Source organism: Pristis pectinata, chromosome 3 (assembly GCF_009764475.1).
Source record: "Pristis pectinata isolate sPriPec2 chromosome 3, sPriPec2.1.pri, whole genome shotgun sequence".
NCBI classification, from domain to species: Eukaryota; Metazoa; Chordata; class Chondrichthyes; order Rhinopristiformes; family Pristidae; genus Pristis; species Pristis pectinata.
Window position 1 is genome coordinate 70,122,103 of NC_067407.1, and position 24,772 is coordinate 70,146,874.

General features: G+C 42.3%; 1 protein-coding gene across 6 annotated transcripts in view; it reads right to left on the bottom strand.

The window, feature by feature from the left end:
• The window catches only part of dop1a (DOP1 leucine zipper like protein A), a 158,087-nt gene that overhangs the window by 31,813 nt on the left and 101,502 nt on the right, over window positions 1-24,772 (bottom strand). For 5 of the 6 annotated variants that reach the window (XM_052011959.1, XM_052011960.1, XM_052011962.1 and 2 more), the window contains exons 21-26: window positions 10,436-10,609; window positions 7,732-7,857; window positions 5,538-5,672; window positions 2,863-2,918; window positions 1,336-1,440; window positions 101-167 (exon numbers count right to left, since the gene is read on the bottom strand). In XM_052011959.1, coding sequence (XP_051867919.1) covers window positions 101-167; window positions 1,336-1,440; window positions 2,863-2,918; window positions 5,538-5,672; window positions 7,732-7,857; window positions 10,436-10,609 — 663 coding nt within the window. The remainder of the gene's footprint in view (window positions 1-100; window positions 168-1,335; window positions 1,441-2,862; window positions 2,919-5,537; window positions 5,673-7,731; window positions 7,858-10,435; window positions 10,610-24,772) is intronic. The other variant, XM_052011961.1, reaches the window with a different exon arrangement.

The window sequence follows — 24,772 nt, forward strand, 5'->3', positions numbered from 1 at the left end:
CACAGGCTGCTGATGTCATGCAGGGGAACAGAGATGCAAAATCTATTAATTCAGCAAAATCTATTAATAAAGCATATCTACACAATGTAACTACTCTGACCTGGAGATCTCTTTGGTCCTTTTTGCTTTCCAAGTTGGGATTTTTCATGATGAACTCATTGAGCACTCTAAAGACACGTTAAGAACAAACTTACATTAAAAAGTCTCCCACATGCTCCAAACATGCAAAATGTTAGACACCCATTAATTATTTTCTACAAGGTGGTTATTACTTTATCACCAAACATGGCAGTCAAAGTCCCATCAACAGTAATCGATTGTGGTGATATTGATTTACGGATGAATAATTACCAACAGGTACACACGATGTCTGTATGTACTGATGCTGCCACTGTGCTTTAGATGTTGTAAATCGCACACCACACTTATGACAAATGGCTACATTACCTTTATAAATATAAACATTCAAAAACTTTGGATACAGATTATTAAACAACGTCTAAGTGCATTACCTCCATTAGAAACACCAAGCCCACTGAACTAATTACCGAAGAATCAAAATGGATTTGCAAGGCACACAGAGTCATGGAACTGTACAGTACAGAAACTGACCCTTGAGCCCACCACATCTATGCTGACCATTGTACCTCAACACTATTTCCATTTACTGCATTAGGCCTTCTATGCCTTGGCAATTCAAGTGCTTGTCTAGATGTTTCTTAAATGTTGTGAGAGTATCTGCCTCCACTACCTCTTCACACAGCATGTTCCATACTCCAACCACCTTCTATGTGAAAAAATTCCCCTCAATATCACTATTTCTAAAACATATAAGATTAGATGAGCATTGAGAGCACAAGCAAGCATTTTGCCAACACAAGATTAACAACTTTACAATTCCTCCCTTCATAGTTGAGTAACAGATGACCTGATATTTTGATTTTCCTTTTCTATCACACTTCTGTTATGCGTCAGGTTGCCATAGGATTAAGATGCCAAAGATTGGTGGGCCTCCCTCATATTCTATAATGACAAAAGGAGGTGGCCATTTGGCCCATCAAGTCTTAGAGCAATCCATTCCCCCCACTTCACTGTGACTTATTTTCTCTCACATGTCCACTAACACCCCCCTGGTTCTTCCACCAACCATCTACATCAAGTTTAGTTTACAGTAGCTTTTAAACTAACAACCATTAGGTCTTATGTAGTCAGTATAAAGTGGCCCACTAAAACCAATATAAAAGCAGCTTTAAAGCCCCTGTTGTTGAGACATAAAAATGTATCCCGTGCTGACCACCTTAAAGTTCCCTTCACAAATTTAGTTGTCCTTCTTACCCAAGGATGAGGAATTGTCCAGGTGGGGGGAGATAAAGTTGAACGGAATCCTTCAGCAAAGTCAAAAGTGATGGCCAGCTATCAACTAAAGTCTGTACTGGAATCCTGCAAAAGGGAAAGTAGATCAGCTTTATGGTGTCACTTACCATATAGTCATAGTCATAGAGTTGTACAGAACAGAAATAGGCCCTTCAGCCCACCATGTCCACGTTGACCATTTAGCCCATCTATATTAATCCCATTTGCCTGCATTAGGACTGTATCCTTCTATGCCTTGTCTACTTAAGTGTCTGTCTAAACACCTCTTAAACATAGTGATTGTATCTGATTCCACCACCTCCTCTCGCAGCGCGCTCCAGATATCAATTACTCTATGTGTAAAAAATTTATCCCTCAAGTTCCCTTTAAAATTCCTTCCTCTCACCTTAAACCTATGCCCTCTTGTTTTTGATGCCCATAGCATGGGTAAAAGATTCTGACTATCTACCCTATCTGTGCCTCTCATAATCTTATATACCTCTAACAGGTCACCCCTCAGCCTCCTTCACTCCAGGGAAAACAAGCCCAGCCTATCTAATCTCTCCCCACAAATAGTCCTCCAATCCAGGCAATATCTTGGTGAATTTCCTCTACACTCACATCCTTCCTATAGTGTGGCAACCAGAACTGCACACTATAGGTGGGGCCTAACATGAAAATACTTTTCCTGGGCAGCTTTGGTCAATAAATTACTTTGAACTGGAAAATGGGCTTGAAAATTTTGCTGGAAAAACTTTAATACCATTTTTAAAAACACTATGCATGTTAGTTCTCAAATACAACCATCCAAACTGGAAGACCTCTCAGGAGAGGTGAAAGATGCACACAGCCACTGCAGGCAGATCATAATCAGGTTTCTTACCACTGACATATGTTGTAAAATTTGTTGTTTTGCGGCAGCAGTACAGTGCAAAAATTACAGAAGTTACAAAAATAAATAAATAGTGCAACAGATGGCCTGGTAATGAGATTGCAACTGTCAGCTCCCCAGCTACCCTGTGGTTAAGCCATTTTATTATATGAATGACTGGCATTAACACAAGAGTTAGGGCTGACTGTGAGGTAGAACAAGAGCACAGTGAGGAGCTCATCAGGTACAAGCAATGTGTGGCAAAACTAAAGCCACAGTGATTAGAGTAATATTGCTGTACAGAAAAAAGCCACAATACCTAGCATATTCTTTATATCATCTGTAGGTTCACTTGTCTTCATCATAACTGGGACAATGCTGATTCTATATCCTTCTATAGTATGTTTTTATTCTAATTCACAGAAAAATCTAGATGCATTGCCTTTACTTTGCTCATGAAAATCCATCCCAATTTACTGATGCACTAGAATACTCTTAACTTATTTCATCTTCACATGGCTTTAATCAGATTGGATTGAACTGAAGTCCAGTTATAGGGAACCCAATTTTTATTATACAGACTGGGAGGGAAAATCACCTGGTTAGTATATATACGTAGTGTCACTAAAGCAAATTACCTTTGTACATATGCATAGAAAAACTGCAGCATACAGACTTCCAGTGAGAGCTGTTTCTGGAACATATGGAACATAAGACAGTTATAAGATGCACACTGAATATTAAACAGAATTTTTTTGCATCACATTTAAAAGGTAACCTTCAGTTACCACCATATTTTGATTGGCATCTGCCTTTACCATACCTGCAGTGCCCTCTGGTGCTTCACTGGACACACAGGTACTCTACTGCAGCCAGTTGAAAGCAAGGTTTAAAAGCAGTTAGTCCAAAGAAAATTGGTGCAGGGGAAATTAGTTTCCCACCCTCCCGCTCCCCCCTCCCCCCCCCACCAAAGAATTCTTCCTCCTAGAGAAGAGGACTAGGGCTTCAAGGACATTGTGAGATTGTCAGCAGCAGTAAGAAGTGGAAAGTGACAGTGACTGAATAGGAACTGATTTACCTTGGAAGTGATCGGGGAGGGAGAAGAAGGTTGGTGACCCTAAACACCTTCCTATGTTTACCCAATGATACATTGTTTTGAGCAGAGTTGGCACTGATTAAGACTTAGTGCTTAAACAGCTAAGACCATTCAAAATATAACATGGTAGTCAAAATAATGACCAATGATACATTGTTTTGAGCAGAGTTGGCACTGATTAAGACTTAGTGCTTAAACAGCTAAGACCATTCAAAATATAACATGGTAGTCAAAATAATGACCTAACTTAAAAATTTTAAAACTGGAAGATCATTTATACACAAGTTGTTAGCTCTTGTAACAAGGGCAAAACGAGGATATGAGAAGGATCTGGCAGGCAAGGTGAAGCAAGATCCCCAGAGATTCTACAGGTATATTAAGAGTAAAAGGGTGGGTAGGGAGAGAATATGTCCCCTTAAAGATCAGCATGGCTGTCTGTGTGTGGAACCAAAGGAAATGGGTGAGATTTTTAATGAATATTTCTCTTCAGTTTTTACTGTGGAGAAAACAGTAGAGATGAGGGAAATGAGTGGGGATGTCTTGGACCACATATCAATCAGCAGGGAGGTGGTATTGGAGGCTTTAAGTGCATTAAGGTGGATAAATCCCCAGGGCCTGACTTAGTGTATTCTGGGACCTTGTGGGAAGATAGAGAAGAAATTGCAGAGGCCCTTGAAGAGATTTTTGCTCCATCTCTGGTCACAGGTGAGTTTCTGGAAGACTGGACAGTGGCTAATGTGATACCATGGTTTAAAAAGGGTAGACTAGGACTTTATTCCCTGGAACGTAGGACATTGAGGGGTGACCTGATAGAGGTACACAAGATCATGAGGGGCATAGACAGGTCGAAAACACAGTCTTTTTCCCAGGGTGGCGGTGCTAAAAACGAGGGGGCATAGATTTAAGATCAGAGGCGAGAGATTTAAAAGGGACATTAGGAGTAGTTTCTTCATGCAAAGGGTGGTGCGTATTTGGAATGAGCTGCCAGAAATAGTGGTTGAAGTGAGCACATTAGCAACATTTAAAAGCCATCTCAATAAGTGCATGGATAGGAGGGGTTTAAAAGGGGTTTAGATGGCTAAGGGCCAAACATGGACAAATGGGACTAGCTCACTGGACAACGCAGGCGGCATGGACGAGTTGCGAAGGGCCTGTTTCCATGCTGTATGACTATTTATTTGTCTGATTAGTAATATATAAAATTATAAAAATACAATCAGCATCCTACAACAAGGTTCTTCTTCTTGTTTCACGATAACAAACCATTATTATTTTCATGCGACATGTTTTTAGAGATAAAGTGTGAAGTTACTTAGAACACAAATTAGAGATTAAAAAGATGGATAAAGATATGATCAGAATAAAGCAATGGAGAAGTGACCAAAGGAAAGGTGGTATAAGGAGAAAAGGGGATGGCGGTCAGAGTAAAACAACAGCAGCAATCACTTCTGCCTTCCACCCCATTGCAGACCAGCTGAGTCTTAAGTGAGACAGGAGGCTATTTGGCCCATCGAGTCCATGCTTGCTTCCAGCAGCACAGCATTCCCATCAGTACCATTCCACCTCTCCTACTTCCCTATATTCTCTCAAATAACCTTCAACTTTTTATTTCTGTTGCCAATTACCTACACTATGGGGCAATTACAGTAACCAATTAAGTAAGCTACTAGCACATCCAGAGGAAACCCACACAGTCACTGGAAGAACATGCAAATTCCACACAGACAGCAGTGGAGGTCAGGATTGAACCCAGATCAATGGAGCTATGAGGCAGCAGCATTACCAGCTGCATCACTGTCCTGCACTGACTTTAGTAGGAATGAGCAAGGGCAAGAGGGCCCTTGATCAGATGAAAGAAAAACATAACCAGTGAGGCTTACAATGCAGAGAAACTATGGATGTCGATGCATTTTGTCAATTCCTAATGACTCCACTGCTTATTTTATCCCCTCTCTTGGTCAATACCTTGAGACAGCCTCTGAATAATATTGCACACTATAGCATTAAGACCATACAGTGTGGGTACATTATTCAGAAGTTGCTGGTGTCACTACATGCTTTTGACCATGAGATAGGATAAAATGAGCAGTAGAGAATATCAAGAGTTTGATAAAATACATCAACCAGTGCATTTGGAGTAAGTGCAAATGACATGGATTGTACATCAATGATTTATAGCACTTACAATGTGGCTTTTAGAATTAATATTCCACATACCTTCTCCTTGGTTGAGGCTGGAGGCTGTTTTAAAACTTCCTTCACAGTCTGGATAACTGTCTCGGCTCTCATTATACTAATTGAGCGCACTAGTTCCACCAACAGTAACTGTTCAGAACAGGGTACAGGAATAACCTTCAAAAATTAAAGTTAAAAGTTATTTACCTTTCCATGTGCTCACATAAATCAGCGACAGAAAGTCAGCCAGTTACAACAGTGGTGATGATGGTAACTGCCATCAACCATGAGTGTAATGTGCTCAGGAAACTGGGAGACACTAAGATCTGCAGTGCTTGTGAACTCAGGCACAGATTTATAGGATAATAAAAGTTGAAAATTATTTAATTTTCAAATGCCTTCATATAATACAACGCAGGAGGCCATTCGCCCCACTGTGCCTAGTACATCAGAACTGAAATTAAATCTGTAAAGTTGTGCCCAAAAGTACAGTACAGTGGAAACATTTTCATACCTACATGGCAAATTCCCACCAACTATGCGACTTCCCCTGCACCCTTCTGAGCTACTGGCTGGTATGCATTTGCCATTTGCTCAACAAGGAATTCTCCAGAATCAGTTAAACAACAAACAGATCTTAGACAAGGTTCTTAGTGGTAATAAATTAAACATTGATCTACAAGGGTAATCTTCATGAAGATTTATCTGTTCAGGCTGCCCTAAAATGGGGTTCTTTTCCTTGGGAAGGAGAGTGGGAGAAAATCTGATCATGATATTTACAATCATGAAGGGTATAGACAGAGTAGATTTGGAGAAACTGTTCCCTTTAGTGGAAAAATCAAAAACTAGTGGTCACAGAACGAAGGTGATTGGCAAAAGGACCAAAAGTAACGTTAGGGAGAAATTTTCAGTCACATAGAGTGACTGGGGATCTGGAATGCATGGCCGGCTTCAACCACAATGTTCTCAAGGGAGTTGGATAGATGTCTGAAGGAAAGACTTTGCAGAAAGACAGGGAAAGGTTGGGGGAGTGGGACTAGTTGGGTAACTTTCAGATAAAACCAGGATAGACTGAGGGGTCAAATGGCCACTTATGGTGCTGTGATTGTTCTGTAATTCTGTGAAGCTTTCACACGACCCAGATGACCTTTCATAAGCGTGGGTTACACATCAGCAGTAAACAAACAATCTCAAGTGGTTTTATTGTGTATTTTTCCTCATCATTTCAAGGTTTCTGCACCATTTAAAAATTCACAGGAGCATTTCTCTTCCACACAGATTAATATTTTAATGGAATAACCAATACCTGTGCAGAAATTAGTCATGTAGTGTGTGTTGCTGATGGCAGAGCCCAGCTTAGTGCAGATGGGCAAAAAGGCCAGCACGGATATGGTGGGCCGAAGGGCCCATTTCTGTGATGTATGACCTATGACTCTATCCAACCTGAGACTCATAGGATCTGCCTACGTGTGTTGAGTATGAAAAATATTTTAAGTCTGGGGTTGGGGTTGGTGTTGGCTTGGGCTGGGCTGACTCAGTATTTTACAGATGACCACTGTGTACTCTCACTATGAAGTGGTTTCTCTCAGAAAGAAGCAGTGCCCTCACAGAGGGTGAATCTAGGCTGAGAGATCCAAGGAGAGGCTGTGGGAAGGTCCTGGGACAGAGAGCCTGTGATCCTATTGGAGGAGAGAGAGGAAATAGTAAGAAGCACACCGAAGGTTTCTTTCCCCCATGGGGGTGAAGAATGGCCTGGCGGAGCTGGATGGTGTGGGCTCTGTGCCTGGTACAGAATTCTGGAGAACAGCCTGTTTGAGATTATCTTTAGGGTAAAAGTTGGATTGGGTATGAAAGAAATTCTCAGCTCTTGGTCTTAAATTGGATCCAACTGTCCACAGTTGGGTCAGGTTTTAATTTACAACCGAGCTGATCAACAGCTGACTGGGTAACCACCAATAAAGCTCACGTTAAAGGATACGTAAGACAGACTTAGAGAAAAGTCTTGTAAAATAGTGTTTAACAATCAGGTCACCTCATTCATCGGCACTTCGTTTCCTTCAGGACATTATTATGACTCTATGAAACAGCCATGGGTAAACTCTATAACAAAAACCAACCAGCTATAGTTTGAAAAAGACCTGTGGTTCAACTAGGTGGGAAAACAGCAAAAAGTAGTGACAACCACCTGCTAGACTACCGTCTCAGCCCCCAGAAACACCGCACTCCAACACCTTACCTTGTTTCTGCTGGCACTTGAGTTCTCCCTTCTCTCATTCCAGACAAATGCAATAGCAGCCATGAAGTGTACACCGTGGTTCATAGAGATAGGACCTAGGAGCTCTAAGATCTGTTGTCGGAGACTCTAGACAGTGTAGGAAGGATGCAGAGTTTATTGATAATGCAGGGAAACCATTCACAAAATCATCGCTGAATTAAATGAATGAGCTCATGTTCTGAACTGCTCACGTTACATTCTGCTGTCTATATCAAAGAACGTAGAATGGTACAGCACGGGAAGAGGCCCTTCGGCCCACAATGTTATGCTGAACTAATTAAACTAGTAATTAAGTGCCTCACTAAACTAATCCCTTCTGCCTACACAATGTTTGTATCCTTGCATTCTCCACACATTCATGTGCCGATCTAAGAGCCTCTTAAACTATCGCTATCGTATTTGCCTCCACTAACACCCCTGGCAGTGCATTCCAGACATCCACCACTTTGTGTTAAAAAAAAACTTGCCCCACACATCTCAGAATGGCAGGCCGTGACTAGTGGGGTGCCACAGGGCTCGGTGCTGGGACCGCAGCTGTTTACGATTTATGTTGATGATTTAGATGAAGGCATTGTGAATAACATTAGCAAGTTTGCTGATGATACAAAGTTGGGTGGCAGTGCGACATGTGTAGAGGAAGTTAGGAGAATTCAAGGTGATTTGGATAGGTTGGGTAAGTGGGCAGATACTTGGCAGATGAAGTTTAATGTGGATAAGTGTGAGGTTATCCACTTTGGGAGCAGGAACAGGAAGGCGGATTATTATCTGAATGGTGTGGAGTTAGGTAAGGGGGAAATACAAAGGGATCTAGGAGTCCTTGTTCATCAGTCACTGAAAGTGAATGAGCAAGTGCAGCAGGCAGTGATGAAAGCTAATGGAATGTTGGCCTGTATTACAAGAGGAATTGAGTACAAAAGCAAAGAGATTCTTTTGCATTTGTACAGGGCCCTGGTGAGACCACTCCTGGAGTATTGTGTACAGTTTTGGTCTCCAGGGTTAAGGAAGGATATCCTGGCTATAGAGGGCGTGCAGCGTAGGTTTACGAGGTTAATTCCGGGGATGTCGGGACTGTCTTATGCTGAGAGGTTGGAGAGACTGGGATTGTACACACTGGAATTGAGAAGATTGAGAGGGGATCTGATTGAAACATACAGGATTATTAAGGGATTGGACAAGATAGAGACGGGAAATATGTTCCAGATGTTGGGGAAGTCCAGGACCAGGGGGCATGATTTAAGAATAAGGGCTAGGCCATTTAGGACAGAGGGGAGGAAAAACTTCTTCTCCCAGAGGGTTGTGAATTTGTGGAATGCACTGCCTCAGAGGGCAGTGGAGGCCAATTCTCTGGGCACTCTCAAGAAGGAGCTAGATAGGTTTCTTATAGATAGGGGAATCAAGGGATATGGGGACAAGGCAGGAACAGGATATTGATTGTTGAGGATCAGCCATGATCTCAAAATGGTGGTGCAGACTTGAAGGGCCGAATGGTCTACTTCTGCTCCTATTGTCTATCTCCTTTGAACTTTGCCCCCTCACTTTAAATGCATGCCCTTTAGTATTAGACATTTCAACCAAGATACTGGCTGTCTACTCAAATTCTTGGTTTCTTGGTTTAGGTTCTACTTGTTTTCATAAGGATTCTTCAAGCCAATTGGCGAAGACGAGGGACAACTGCTTGCCCTGCTCTCCTGGATCCCTGTAGAAACTGCCATGATGATTTAGATTTCAACCGTAAGTTCCAGTTGAAGAGTCCATGGTCACGTGGAGAAAATATAAACTCCATGAAAATGCAGCAGATTAGGTGGTGGTTAGTGCGGCCATTCTAGTAAATCTCCTCTGCACTCTTTCAGTCTTACAAATATCCTTCCTACAGTTAGGTGACCAGAACTGCACACAATTATTTTTTCTTGCAGTCATAGTTGTTTGATTGCTGAGTTTACACTGAGACCACAATGATTGTTTATTGACAGAAAATGTTTAGTAACATAAAACCATCTATACTTTCTAAAACTTAATACTTGTGTTCAAAGTTTGAGCAAGTGATTAAATGTTAATGACTAATAATTTAATAATCTTGCCTTAAATGAATCCCGTGAAATATTAAATATGCTAATTTCTCTACACTGGAAAAATTGACATTTCACGTGACAATGCAGGGTCTCGACCTAAAACATTGACCACCCCTTTGCTGCTGACCCACTGAGTTCTTCCAGCAGTTTGTTTTTTCGCTCCCAAGTTTAAAAAGTGGGGAGGGGAGGAGAAAGCATTTAGAATGTATGGTGTTGTTTTTGTTTTATTTATTTGTTTCTTGGGATCTGTGTGACATTGGCCAGTACTTATTGCCCATCCCAAACTGCCCAACTGCATGGCTTGATTGTCCATTTCAGGGGAAAGGGCACTACAGAATTACCTGGATTGGTGGGACTGGAGTTGCAATATACCAGACTGGGTAAGCATGGGAGATATCCGCTCCTGAAGGACAAAGTGTATGGGAGTGAGCAAAGTTTATAAATTCTGTGAAATTTAAAGCTATTTAAAACTTCTTTAGTTCATAAGATCATTTAATTATGTTTGTACTTGCTGCAGATAAACTGACCGACTGTCATTTTGACTGCTTTATAATTTACTCTGATGACTATGCAATGGAAACTTCAGCACCACCCACCTTTGTGGATCCCAGGTTGATGGTAACAGCAGAGGCAACTGTGGTTCTCTCTGTTGAGTCTGCAACTTGTAGGATCCCCCACAATAGGCTCACGGATGACATGATGGTGTACAGGATAAAAAGTATTCCATTTCGTGCTTCAGTCAAGTACTTCTGGTCCACTGTAACCAAGAACTGAAATAGGAAAGCAGACAATTATCCATTTAATAACTTAAAAATCTATTAAATAACAAAAATCTTACAGTGTCAAACTTTGTCATTATATGCTCAGATATTCACAAATATTTTGGAAACTGCCTTCTCAGACTTTGACAGCTCCCCAAGAAGAACTATTGACCGTGAGAGGGTCTCATTAGCGGGACAAGTTTATGCAGACAATTTCCATTATGAATGTGAACATGGGAATTTATAATGGATTTATAAAAGTGTTACAATGTGCAGCTTTAAAGTGGGAACTGACTTATGCCAGTAGTGCTGGTTCACATAAGCAGATTCTAATTTGAGCAAGAAATTGGAATTGGAGTAAACCATTTGATCCCTGAAGCCTTATCGACCATTCGATCCCTGAAGCCTTATCTACCATTCAATAAGATCACATCTTGTCTTCAACTCCATCTTCCTGCCTGTGCCCCATATCCCTCGACTCCCCGATAATCTACAAATCCACCCACCAGTCACCCCTCAGTGCCTCCTTAGCCATCTGAGGTAGGGCATAACAAAAATTCACAAACATCTGAAAGAAGAAATTCCTCATCTTCGTGTTTCATAGGAGACCATTTATTCTGAAATCATCTCCCCTAGTTCTACGTTCCATCACGAAAGAAAATATCCCTCAGCATCTATCCTGTTAATCTCCTCAATATGATCATTATTGATTCTTCTAAACTCCAGCAGGTCCAATCTGTGCAACTTTTCCTCAAAAGAAACACCTTCATTGCAAGAACCAACCTAGTGACTCTTCTCTGAACTGTCTTCAAGGCATGTTTATCAATCCTTAAAACTGTATGGGGTGCCTCAGGTTTGGTCTGACCAACAGTACTATTATAGCAAAACTTCTCTACTTTTATACTCTATCCTGTTGCATTAAAGGCCAACATTTTTACCTTGTTAAAGATTTGCTGTAGCTATGTACTAATGTATACTGTGTACAAGGATCCCGCTCTACAGCTGTATTCTGCAGTTTCTTTATATTTATGCAACACTTTGCTTTTCCACTCTTCCTACTAAAGTGGGTAACACCAAACTTTACCACACTATACCCTATCTGCCAAATGTTTGTCCACTCACCTACACAGCTAAGTCTCTTTGTAGACTTTGCGTGAACTCCTCACTCCTTTCTTTGCCTGCTACCTTTGCATCAGCAGCAAATTCGCTTATAATATGTCTGGTACCTTTATCTAAGTCATTAATATAAAGAGTTAGGCCCCCATTTCTGATCCAAATGGCATCCCAGTAGTACCAGCTTGTCAAACTGAAAATAACCCATTTATCCTGACTCTCTGCATTGTTAGTTAGCTAGTTCTCCATCCATACAAATATATTATCAAAAATGCCATGAACTCTTACGTGCATATGAAATGTTTTGAAATACACATCTATTAGTTCCCCATTCTCCACCATGCTCATTACACCAAAAAACTCCAATAAATTTGTCAAACAAAATACATAAATCACTCATAAAACCGCATCGACTGTTTGATTGACTTACAATTTACTACATGCCTTGCTGCTGCTTCCTTGGTAATGGCTCCAGCATTTTCCTCATGGCAGACGTTTGGAATAATCTATCAGTGGGTGAGCATTTGGGGGAGAGTGACCATTGCTCCATAACCTTTAGAATTGTCATGGACAAGGATAGGAGCAAAGAGGACGGGAAGATATTTAATTGGGGAAAGGCGAATTTTGAGGCTATAAGGCGAGAACTTGGGTGTGTAAATTGGGATGACATTTTTGAAGGGAAATGTACTATGGAGATGTGGTCGATGTTCAGGGATCTTTTGCAGGATGTTAGGGATAAATTTGTCCCGGTGAGGCAGAGAAGGAATGGTAGGGTGAAGGAACCGTGGGTGACGAGAGAGGTGGAACAACTAGTTAGGAAGAAGAGGGCAGCATACATAAAGGTGTAAGCAGCAAAGATCGAACAGGGCTCGTGAAGAATATATAGCAAGGAAGGAACTTAAGGGCTGAGGAGAGCGAGAAGGGGACATGAAAAGGCTTTGACGAGTAGGATTAAGGAGAATCCCAAGGCTTTTTTCTTGTACATAAAGAGCAAAAGGATGGCTAGGGTAAAGGTAGGTCCGATTAAAGACAAAGGTGGGAGGATGTGCCTGGAAGCTGTGGAAGCAGTATTCACCAAGGAGCGAGGTCTTGATGATGCTGAGAACAGTGTAGGTGAGGATAATGTTCTAGAGTATGTAGATATTAAGAGGGAGGATGTGTTGGAGTCGTTAGAAAATATTAGGACAGATAAGTCCCCAGGGCCTGACGGAATATTCCCCAGGCTGCTTCGTGAGGCGAGGGAAGAGATTGCTGAACCGTTGGCTAGGATCTTTGAGTCCTCGTTGTCAATGGGGATGGTACCGGAGGATTGGAGGGTGGCAAATGTGGTCCCCTTATTCAAAAAAGGTAGTAGGGATAGTCCAGGGAATTACAGACCGGTGAGCCTTACATCTGTGGTGGGTAAGCTGTTGGAAAAGATTCTAAGAGATAGGATCTATGAGCATTTGGAGAAACATGGTCTGATTAGGGACAGCCAGCATGGCTTTGTGAAGGGAAGATCTTGCCTCACAAGCCTGATAGGGTTCTTTGAGGAGGTGACCAGGAAGATTAGTGAGAGTAGTGCAGTGGATGTGGTCTACATGGATCTTAGTAAGGCGTTTGACAAAGTTCCGCATGGTAGGCTTCTTCAGAAGGTCAGAGGCCAAGGGATCCGGGGAAGCTTGGCTGTGTGGATTCAAAATTGGCTTGCCTGTAGAAAGCAGAGGGTTGTGGTAGAGGGAGTGCATTTGGATTGGAGGGCTGTGACTAGTGGTGTCCCGCAGGGATCGGTACTGGGAACTCTACTTCTTGTGATATTTATTAACGACTTAGATGAGGGGGTGGAGGGCTGGGTTAGCAAGTTTGCAGATGACACAAAGATCGGTGGTGTGGATAGTGTGGAGGGCTGTCAAAGCTTGCAGAGGGATATTGATAGGATGCAAAGCTGGGCTGACAAGTGGCAGATGGAGTTCAATCCAGAGAAGTGTGAGGTTGTACACTTTGGAAGGACAAACTCCAAGGCGGAGTACAAGGTAAATGGCAGGATTCTGGGCAGTGTAGAGGAGCAGGGGGATCTGGGGGTTCATTTCCACAGATCACTGAAAGTTGCCTCGCAGGTGGATAGGGTAGTTAAGAAAGCTTATGGGATGTTAGCTTTCATAAGTTGGGGGATCGAGCTTAAGAGCCGCGAAGTGATGATGCAGCTTTACAAAACTCTGGTTAGACCACACTTAGAGTACTGTGTCCAGTTCTGTTGGCCTCATTATAGGAAGGATGTGGAGGCATTGGAAAGGGTGCAGAGGAGATTTACCAGGATGCTGCCTGGATTAAAAAGTATGGATTATGAGGAGAGACTAAAGGAGCTAGGGCTGTTTTCATTGGAGAGGAGAAGGATGAGGGGAGACAGGATAGAGGTATACAAAATGTTAAGAGGAATAGATAGAGTGGACAGCCAGCACCTCTTTCCCAGGTCGCCAATGCTCAAAAGTAAGAGGGTATGGCTTTAAGGTAATGGGTGGGAAGTTCAAGGGAGATATCAGAGGGAGGTTTTTCCACCCAGAGAGTGGTTGGTGCATGGAATGCGCTGCCTGGGGTGGTGGTGGAGACTGATACATTGAACAAGTTCAAGAGATTGTTAGATAAGCATATGGAAGAATTTAAGTTAGAGGGATATGTGGGAGGAAGGGGTTAGATAGTCTTAGGAGTGGTTTGAAGGGCGGCACAACACGGTGGGCCAAAGGGCCTGTATTGTGCTGTATTGTTCTATGGTTCTATGGGTAACTGGGCAATAGGTTCCTGTTTGTTTTGTCTCCCGTCCCTCTTGAATACAGCATTACATTTAAGATATTCTAATTTTCTAGAATCGAGGGAACTTTGGAAGATCATAATCAATGCACTTACTCTCTCTGCCACCACATCTTTCAAGACCCTAAGATACAGGCGATCAGGTCCATGGGCCTTTAGAACCATTAGTTTACCCAGTAGCTTTTCCTCCTACAGTAGTGTTTTAAGTTTCTCTCTCCCACCTCACCCCCCCCCCCCCCCCCCACCCCTTTGCTCCTGTATTTACTACTATTATTAGGATGGTTTTAGGGTCTTCAAGCTAAAAATATTTGTTCATAGTTCCTGTCATTTCCTTATTTTCCATTATTTTTCAAGTCTCATCTTCCAAAGGACCAATGTTTATTTAGCTCTTCCTCTACTCACTCACACTTAATGATCTGCTTTTACATTTCTTGCTAACTTACTCTTGATACCATCCTTAGTCAGCTTGGGATGAATGTTCCTTCTCTTTGAGCCTTTATTTCTCAAATCATGTCACCTGAAGATGACAGTTAAATGCAAAGTCACAGCAGATTGCTTAGTTTATTAGATAATTGCCAAAAATAACCCATTACGTTGCGGGGAATGTTTCAGGTCATTGAAGATTCTGAAGTAAAAAGTTCATCGGCATCAACAACATAACTTCACATAATTTTGTTGGCCATAGCGTGAAATTTAAACAAAATCACTGGCCAAATGCAATAAATTCATAAGAATTAAGCCTAGAATTGTTGAGTCCTTGGACAGTGGAATCAAGATAACTGGAGTGTGAAGCTAGCCAAGATTATTTAGTTAACTTGGTTAGCTCCTGCCTATTCATTATTACTAACCAGCTGCCAACTCAGTGCAGGTATTGAGTACAAGAATTGGGACGTCATGTTACAGCTGTACAAGGTGTTGGTGAGGCCGCACTTGGAGTATTGTGTGCAGTTCTGGTCACTCAGTATGGAAAGGATGTGATTAAGCTGGGTGCTGCAAAAAAATTCACAAGGATGCTGCCGGGACTGGACGTATTGAGCTATAAGGAGAAATTGGATAGACTGAATAAGCTGGGGCTGTTTTCCCCGAAGCATAAGAGGATGAGTGGTGACCCTATAGAGGTTTATAAAATCTTGAGGGGCATAGATAAGGTGGATGGTGAGAGCATTTTTCCCAGGGTGGGGATGTCTAAAACTATAGGGCATAGGTTTAAGGTAAGAGGGGAAAGATTTAAAGGGTGCCTGAGAGGCAGATTTTTCCACACAAAGGGTGGTTGGTGTATGGAACGAGCTGCAGGGGAAGTGTAGAGGCAGATACAATTACATTTAAAAGGAAAGGTTCATGGACAGGAAAGGTTTAGAGGAATATTGGCCAAACGCAGGCAAAAGGGATTAGTTCATTTGGTCAGCATGGATGAGTTGGGCTGAAGGGCCTGTTTCTGTGCTGAATAACTCTATGACTCTGCTTGTTTTAAGGTTTCATTCTGTCATTGAACATAACAGGATGAAAGGCTCATCAGCGCTATTTTTCATTGGTTGCTCTTCACAATGAATAACAGATGTCCTTTGCTAAAGCATCCAATGTAAATTTTCAGATGCTATCAGGTTGTTCAACCCCATTGTTTCATATAATTACAGTTAGCATTTGGTTCAAAGTGGCATTGTTGATTTAAGCATGATTGTGTTCATTTCCAGAATCAAAACCATGGAATAAAAATAACATTTTCAACTTCAGTGCACAGATTTCAGCTGCTGAAGTGAATGACATGAAGAACTCAGCAGAGTGGAACACTTCTCTTGGCTATTCCTCGACTTAAAGAAACCCTCACAAAGCATCAGGCCCCGATGGTGTACCTAGCCAGGTACTGAAAACCTGTGTCGACCAACTGGAGTGTTCAAGGACATCTTCAACCGCTCACTGCTGCAGTCAGAGGTTTCCACCTGCTTCAAAAGGGCAGCAATCATACCGGTACCCAAGAAGAGCAGGGTGAGCTGCCTCAACGACTATCGACCAGCAGCACTCACATCTACTGTAATGAAGTGCTTTGAGAGGTTGGATATGGCTAGAATTAATTCCTGCCTGCCCACTGCCGCAACAGGTCTACAGCAGACGCAGTTTCACTGGCTCTCCACTCTGCTTTGGAGCACCTAGACAACAGCAAAGCATACGCAAGGCTGCTGTTTAATTGATTACAGCTCGGCATTCAACACCATCATCCCCTCAGTATTAATCACCAAGCTTCTAAACCTGGGCCTCTGTCCCTCCCTCTACAACTGGATCCTTGACTTCCTCTTCGGGAGACCACAGTCAGCACGGATTAGTGATAACATCTCCTCCTCGCTGTCAACCAACACAAACACACCTCAAGGATGCATATTAGCCCACTGCTTTACTCTCTCTACACTCATGACTGTATGGCCAAGCACAGTTCAAACGCCATCTACAAATTTGCCAAAGTCATTGGTAAAATCTCAGATGGCGACGAGGCAGCGTACAGGAATGAGATACATTGGCTGGTTGAGTGGTGTCACAACAACAACCTTGCACTCAACGTCAGTAAGACCAAGGAATTGATTGTGAGGAAGTCGGGAGAACACACACCAGTCCTCATTGAGGGGTCAGCAGTGGAAAGGGTGAGCAGCTTCAAGCTCCTGGGCATCAACATCTTGGAGAATCTATCCTGGGCCCAACGCAATGATACAATCACAAAGAAGGCACGCCAGCGGCTCTACTTTGTTAGGAGTTTGAAGAGACTTGGTATGTCACTAAAGACTCTTCTAAATTTCTATAGATGTACGGTAAAGAGCATTCTGACTGGTTGCATCGCAGCCTGGTATGGAGGCTCCAATGCACAGGATCAAAAGAGGCTGCAGAGGGTTGTATATTCAGCCAGATCCATCACGGGCACAACCCTCCTCACCATCGAGGACATCTTCAAGAGGCGGTGCCTCAAGAAGGCAGCAGCCATCACTAAGGACCCTCACCATCTGGGACATGCCCGCTTCTCGTTACTACCATGAGTGAGGTGGTACAGGAGCCCGAAGACCCACACTCAATGATTCAGAAACAGCTTCTTCCCCTCCGCCAAATTTCTGAATGGTCCATGAAACCATAAACACTATTTCATTATTCCTTTTGTTTGCACTTTTTATTTATTTTGTAATTTATAATAACTTTGTCTTTGCACTGTACTGCTGCTGCAAAACAACAAATTTCATGTTATAAGACAGTAATAATAAATCTGATTCTGATAAGGGAGGTCTATACTAGGTTAGTCATGTGACCTCTCCCATGCACAGGTGAGACCAGCACGTTGAGGGATTTGCCCGTGAGAAACACCACCAGCTCTGTCCGCACTTTGACAGCGACATGACCAACTATGTCAGGACTTTGGCAGTGTCAACAAGGCTCTGTGGACCTCTCTACTTTCCTGAGTGCAGTGCCATCAACTTTATGAAGATCTACACCTGCTTGATTACAGCACCCTGAATGTTCATTCACTTTTATTAGTTCTATTTGTTTCCCATTCCATCCACCACTGGCACACAGTGGCTGCAGTGTGGACCATCGACAAAATGTATGGTAGTTACTTGCCCAGGCTACTCTGACAGTACCTCCCAAACCTGTCACCTCCATCAACAGAAGGACAAGGGCTGTAGATGCATGGGAACACCACCACCTGCAGGTTCCCCTCCAAGTCACACACCATCCTGACCTTCATCGTCAGTGGGTCTAAATCCTGGAACTCCCAGCCCAACAGCACAGTAGGAGCACCTACACCAGAAGGACTGCAGCAGTTCAAGGCAGGAACTCACCCCCACCTTCTCTAGAGTACTCAGGCATAAGAAATAAGTGCTGCCCTTGCCAACAATACACAGATACTAAAAGCAAGCAACAAAAAAAAAAGCAAAAACTGGGGCCAGTTAAGAAGCCTGCAATCGTTAGGTTGGATGTTCAGTTTATTATCATCTCTCCTACTTCCTGCATCAACTTCATCTGACCAACTTGTGGAGACAGATGCAAAGTATTCATTCATTCTCTCAGATACATCCCCGTTTCACAAAGATCTTCTCTATCGATAATCAACATTACCATTCTGTTAACTTGTCATCTATACATACATGAAAGGTTTTAGAGTTCCCTTTAACATCATCCATTAATACTTTCTCACAATTTCACTTTGCCCTTGCATCCTTTTCCAATCTCCTCCTACATTCTCTCTGCCTAACTAGCCTTCTGCTGTAGTCTGTGCCCAGCACTTGTCATACATTGACCTCCAGTACGTTTGACATCCAGAGTGCTCCAGATGTTTGCCTGCCGTTGCACACAATTTTTGGCCTCCTTCCTTGTCCAGAATTAGATGTGCACTGCAGCCTTCATCGTTGAGTAGAAATCACCACTCTTCTTGATTTTTTTCCCCCCACAATCTAAATTGAGATAATTGCAGCTTCTGCTCCTATTAATTTATTGTTTTTTTATTTCTTTGAAAGTAGGCTATAAATTTGTCGTCCTCATTCTCCTGAATGGGGGGGTGCATGGTGTACATCCAATCAATGTAGCAGCCCCTTTTCCATTCATTAGTTCAATCTTTGAACCCTTTAGTCTGTGCAACTGCCTTGTCCTTCTTGGCAAAATCCTGGAGAATGAGTATGTCATTTCCCATAGTCCTTATGCACAAACAGGGTAGTTAGTGGACCCCAGTAGCTCATAAGCTCAGCCTTCGAGGCGTAAACCTGCACATATTGATCAAGGGAAGACCAGGGCATGCTCATTTTCGTTTCGTTTCGTTTCCCTTTTCTTTGACAGAAGCAAAGTTCTTTGAAATGGGAGGATTCCTGATGTACAGTGGCATGCAAAAGTTTGGGCACCCCTGGTCAAAATTTCTGTTACTGTGAATAGCTAAGCGTGTATAAGATGACCTGATTTCCAAAAGGCATAAAAGTTAAAAATGACACATTTCTTTAACATTTTAAGCAATATTACTTTTTTATTTCCATCTTTTACAGTTTCAAAATAACAAAAAAGGAAAAGGGCCCGAAGCAAAAGTTTGGGCACCCTGAATGGTCAGTACTTAGTAACACCCCCTTTGGCAAGTATCACAGCTTTCTGTAACCAGCTAAGAGTCTTTCAATTCTTGTTTGAGGGATGTTCACCCATTGTTCCTTGCAAAAGCCTTCTAGTTCTGAGAGATTCTTGGGCCATCTTGCATGCACTGCTCTTTTGAGGTCTATCCACATATTTTCGATGATGTTTAGGTCAGCCAACTATGAGGACCATGGAAAAACCTTCAGCTTGTGCCTCTTGAAGTAGTCCATTGTGGATTTTGAGGTGTATTTAGGATCGTTATCCTGTTGTAGAAGCCATCCTCTTTTCATCTTCAGCTTTTTGTTTTACAGATGGTGTGATGTTTGCTTCCAGAATGTTCTGGTATTTAACTGAATTCATTCTTCCCTCTACCAATGAAGTGTTCCCCGTGCCACTGGTTGCAACACAAGCCCAAAGCATGATCAATCCACCCCCATGCTTAACAGTTGGAGAGGTGTTCTTTTCATGAAATTCTGCACCCTTTTTTCTCCAAACATACCTTTGCTCATTGCAGCCAAAAAGTTCTGTTTTAACTTCATCAGTCCACAGGACTTGTTTCCAAAATGCATCAGGCTTGTTTAGATGTTCCTTTGCAAACTTCTGACGCTGAATTTTGTGGTGAGGAAGCAGGAAAGTTTGGATTTCATGAAAAGAACACCTCTCCAACTGTTAAGCACGGGGGTGGATCGATCATGCTTTGGGCTTGTGTTGCAACCAGTGGCACGGGGAATACTTCATTGGTAGAGGGAAGAATGAATTCAATTAAATACCAGCAAATTCTGGAAGCAAACATCACACCGTCTGTAAAAAAAAAGCTGAAGATGAAAAGAGGATGGCTTCTACAACAGGATAACGATCCTAAACACACCTCAAAATCCACAATGGACTACTTCAAGAGGCACAAGCTGAAGGTTTTTCCATGGTCCTCATAGTCGCCTGACCTAAACATCATGGAAAATATGTGGATAGACCTCAAAAGAGCAGTGCATGCAAGACGGCCCAAGAATCTCACAGAACTAGAAACCTTTTGCAAGGAACAATGGGCGAAAATCCCCCAAACAAGAATTGAAAGACTTTTAGCTGGCTACAGAAAGCGTTTACAAGCTGTGATACTTGTCAAAGGGGGTGTTACTAAGTACTGACCATGCAGGGTGCCCAAACTTTTGCTTCGGGCCCTTTTCCTTTTTTGTTATTTTGAAACTGTAAAAGATGGAAATAAAAAAGTAATATTGCTTAAAATATTAAAGAAATGTGTCATCTTTAACTTTTATGCCTTTTGGAAATCAGGTCATCTTATACGCGCTTAGCTATTCACAGTAACAGAAATTTTGACCGGGGTGCCCAAACTTCTGCATGGCACTGTAGATGTTGCCATCCAGCTTCTTAATTGATTAAGCTTCCCAAGTTCCAGTGTGAATCATAAGCTACTGCAGTGGAGCTTTATGCAACATTTTTTTTTACCTCTGCAGTTCTTTGGTCTGGAAATTTTACCCTGTTTGTTGTCACAAAATAGCCAAAACAAGAATCACAGGGAAAATAAAATGTAGCAACACAGCAAAATAAAGTTGGTGATTAGGGATAGAAACACCTTCAGAGGAAGCTGATGTTTCTTATGTTACAGGTTGCCAGAAAGCCAATCAGACTGTAATGGAAGATGGCAGACCCCTGGCTATGAGGATTCATGTTTTCAAAAGTTGTTGAATCAAGATCTCCGAACAATTGTTTAATCAGTGATCTGTTTGATGATGATGATGATGTCATTAAATTGCCAACACAGTTATACTCAATAACATAGGGATTAAAAACTAAAACATGATAACATAAGTAGGTTGCATAAGTCACAAATATAGCCTTATACTGCCAAAGAAAGGGATATAAAGAAGGAGACACAGAGGAAATAGTGTGGGCATAGGAAGAAAAGCTACAGAAGGAAGGAACTTTAAATTGGGAATTCTGTTGTTGGATTCAGAAGTGTTTTGATGAATCCACTGGTTGAAATTCTTAACCAGATTGACATATAATTGAAGCATTCCTCAAAAAAAAAATAGCGTTTGTTGAAGTGAGCATTTCTATACACATCGAAAGTGCACAAAATCTATCTTTTTTTCAACTGTCAGGATGCACTCTCATTCACAGTTTGTAGCTGCAGTAGAACCAGTACATCACTTCAATGAAGGCGCACCCTTTGTAAAGCAATCCTCACCACAATCCCCAAACCAGACTTCTCAATTCAGGGAACTGATGAGGGAAAAAAAAAGAGGTTTCTAAAAATCAAATTTAAGACTTGTGGCATGCAACCTCATGGATTCTTAACTTAAATCCTTCTTACGAACGATGTGTGGGAGAGGGGATGGGCGAAGGATGCTGGGGTGCAGAGGAAAGAGGGACAGTGAGAGAGATTTGTCAGCACAATCTACAGTGCCCACTTTCCCTCTCTGTTGTTCTGCAGGACACCAGCCGGAGACTCGCTATATAATGCAGGCTCTTATGGACTGATTTTCTGCATAGTAACAGCCTCTGCATACCAGACTCCACACTCTGATGAATTCTCACCACAAAAGCACTACATCCCATCAGCTGATAGATAGAGCTATTTGTAATGGACCCAGGCTCCAGTAACTGTCCTCCTGAGCTTGGCTTTCTACTGCCTGTAACTCACCAAATTTCTCAGTTCTGGCACCTCTCCCTGGGCACACCTGGGGAGACAAAAAAGATGAAAGGGACAAAAGCAGGAAAGTCAGGAGAATGAAGAGTGAGTGAACAGGAAAGAAATAAACAGTGTAAAGAGAACAGCAGGAGAATACGAGCCTAGAGTGAAAGGAAAACGTTGAAAGAAATGGATAGCAGTGAAGGAGTGTAGCAAAAGGAAAATAATGTGAACATTCAAGACAAATGTGAGTAAGGCAGGGATGAGTGAGGATTACTGAAATAGGACAAGGACTCCCAGGAAACCTGATTGAATTTTTTGAGGAGGTGACTAAACACATCGATGAAAGGAGAGCAGTAGATGTAGTGTATATGGATTTCAGCAAGGCATTACATAAGGTACCCCATGCAAGGCTTATTGAGAAAGTAAGGAGGCATGGAATCCAAGGGGACATTGCTTTGTGGATCCAGAACTGGCACAGCTTTGTGGGCCAAAGGGCCTGAATTGTGCTGTAGCTTTTCTATGTTTCTATTTCTATGAAACCCAAAACAGAGTTAGAGTGGTGCTCACTCATAACGCTGTCTGATTCAATATTGGTTTGTGCCCCAAAAGCACAGGCAAAAAGTAAAATCGTCCTCCACCAACTCTTAATGAAAGCTTAGATTTGGAGGCAAGTGCTCATCTCTCATCTCCAGAACAGCAGCATTGACTTCTTGTAGATACTGACCTGACATTTCACACAGGATTCTTGCAAACATTCAGAATCAGAAATATACAGCATAGAAAGAGGTCCTTTCAGCGCACCTCATCCATACCGACCGTGATGCCTATCTACAGTAATCCCATTTGCCTGCATTAGGCCCATATCCCTCTACTTGTTTCCTATCCAAGTATCTGTCCAAATGCTACTTAAATGTGGTAATGTATCTGCCTCCACTACATCCTCTGGCAGCTCATTCCAGATAACCACCATCTCCTGTGTAATAAAGTTACCCCTGAGACTTCCTTTAAGTTTCTCCCCTCTCACCTTAGACCTATGCCCTCTAGTTCTAAACACCCTTACCCTTGGAAAAAGATTCTGACCATCTATCCTATCTATGCCCCTCATAGTTTTATAAACCTCTATAAGGTCACCCCTCGGCTTCCTATGTTCCAGTGAGAATAAACCCAGCTTATCCAATTTCTCCTTGTAACGACAGCTCTTCATTCCAGGTGACTCTGACCTTCCCATTTCCTGACCACTTCAATTCTCCACCCCACTCTAAGCTCTGTCTGTGGCCTCCTGCACTGTTACAATGAGGTCCAATGCATACTTGAGGAACAACACCTCCTCTTCTCTCTGGGCATGTTGCAGCCTTCTGGACCAGATATTGAATTCTACACCATCTGTGGTATTGCTGGAGTACCTTTGGAGGGGAGTCCAATTTAACCAGCTACCTATCAGACAGCTGGTTAAGCTGGAGCCCCCTCAGACAGAGTTAATTACTCAGGGGGAAAACAGGTGCAAGAACCAGTGTATATGAACAGCTATATTCAAACTCAGGGCTCACTGGACGACATAAACTGAAACTTAGGAGAACTTATTCAGAAGGAAGTGTTTAATTGTTCACAAAATTAGGGACTAATCGCCAAATTTTCATATGTGATTCCAGCATTTGAAATCGACCCCACCACTGATCAGGCAAGGTACAAAAAGAACCTTGATAAATCACAACCTCATTTGTTTCTTCCTACATTGGAGTTCTGTATATCTTCACAGTCACCCCCTCATCGATTTTCAGCATGTCACAGCACTGAAAAATGTCTTAGGGTTATGTGAAAGAGCTGGCTGTAGAGTGCTGCTGCTGAATTGAAAACAAACAATACTCAATAAATGTCCTTGTAACAACTAGTGAGGTATAAAGTGAGGAATGCCATGGAGTCATAGAAATGTACAGCACAGAAAGGGGTCCTTCAGCCCACCAGTCCACACATCAATCAAGCACCCACTTACACTTACCCTGTTTATTTTTGCCCCATTTTCATCACCTCCCCCCAGGTTCTACTACTTATCTACACTCTAGGGGCAACTTACAGTGGCCAATTAGCCTAACAATTGTGCACATCTTTAGAATTTTGGGAGGAAACTGATGCGGTCACAGGGAGAAGGCATAAACTCCACAAAGACGGCACTGTAGGTCAGGATTGAACCCAGGTCTCTGAAGCTGTGAAGCAGCACTAGCTGCAACATCATGCCACTGTCACTGGGCTGTTATCAGCATGTGTTTAAAGGAAACTGACATGAGTGTAAATTTTTGTGCTGATAGATGGAATCCTCTCATTCTCACAGTAATGTGCCTCAGCCAAAGCTCCAGAACACCACTTTCATTTTCCATTTCCAAGACCAGCACCAAATTTAGGGATGGCCAACTTCAAATAAGGCCTTGTATTCAGGCTGCCAAGTTCAACAGGGGCAGGACAACTTCCATCACGGAGTCTAACCCATGGTCTATTCCAGTTCCATGAATTAAAAACACACCATTCCTGAGCATTCAGATGTTCAAATT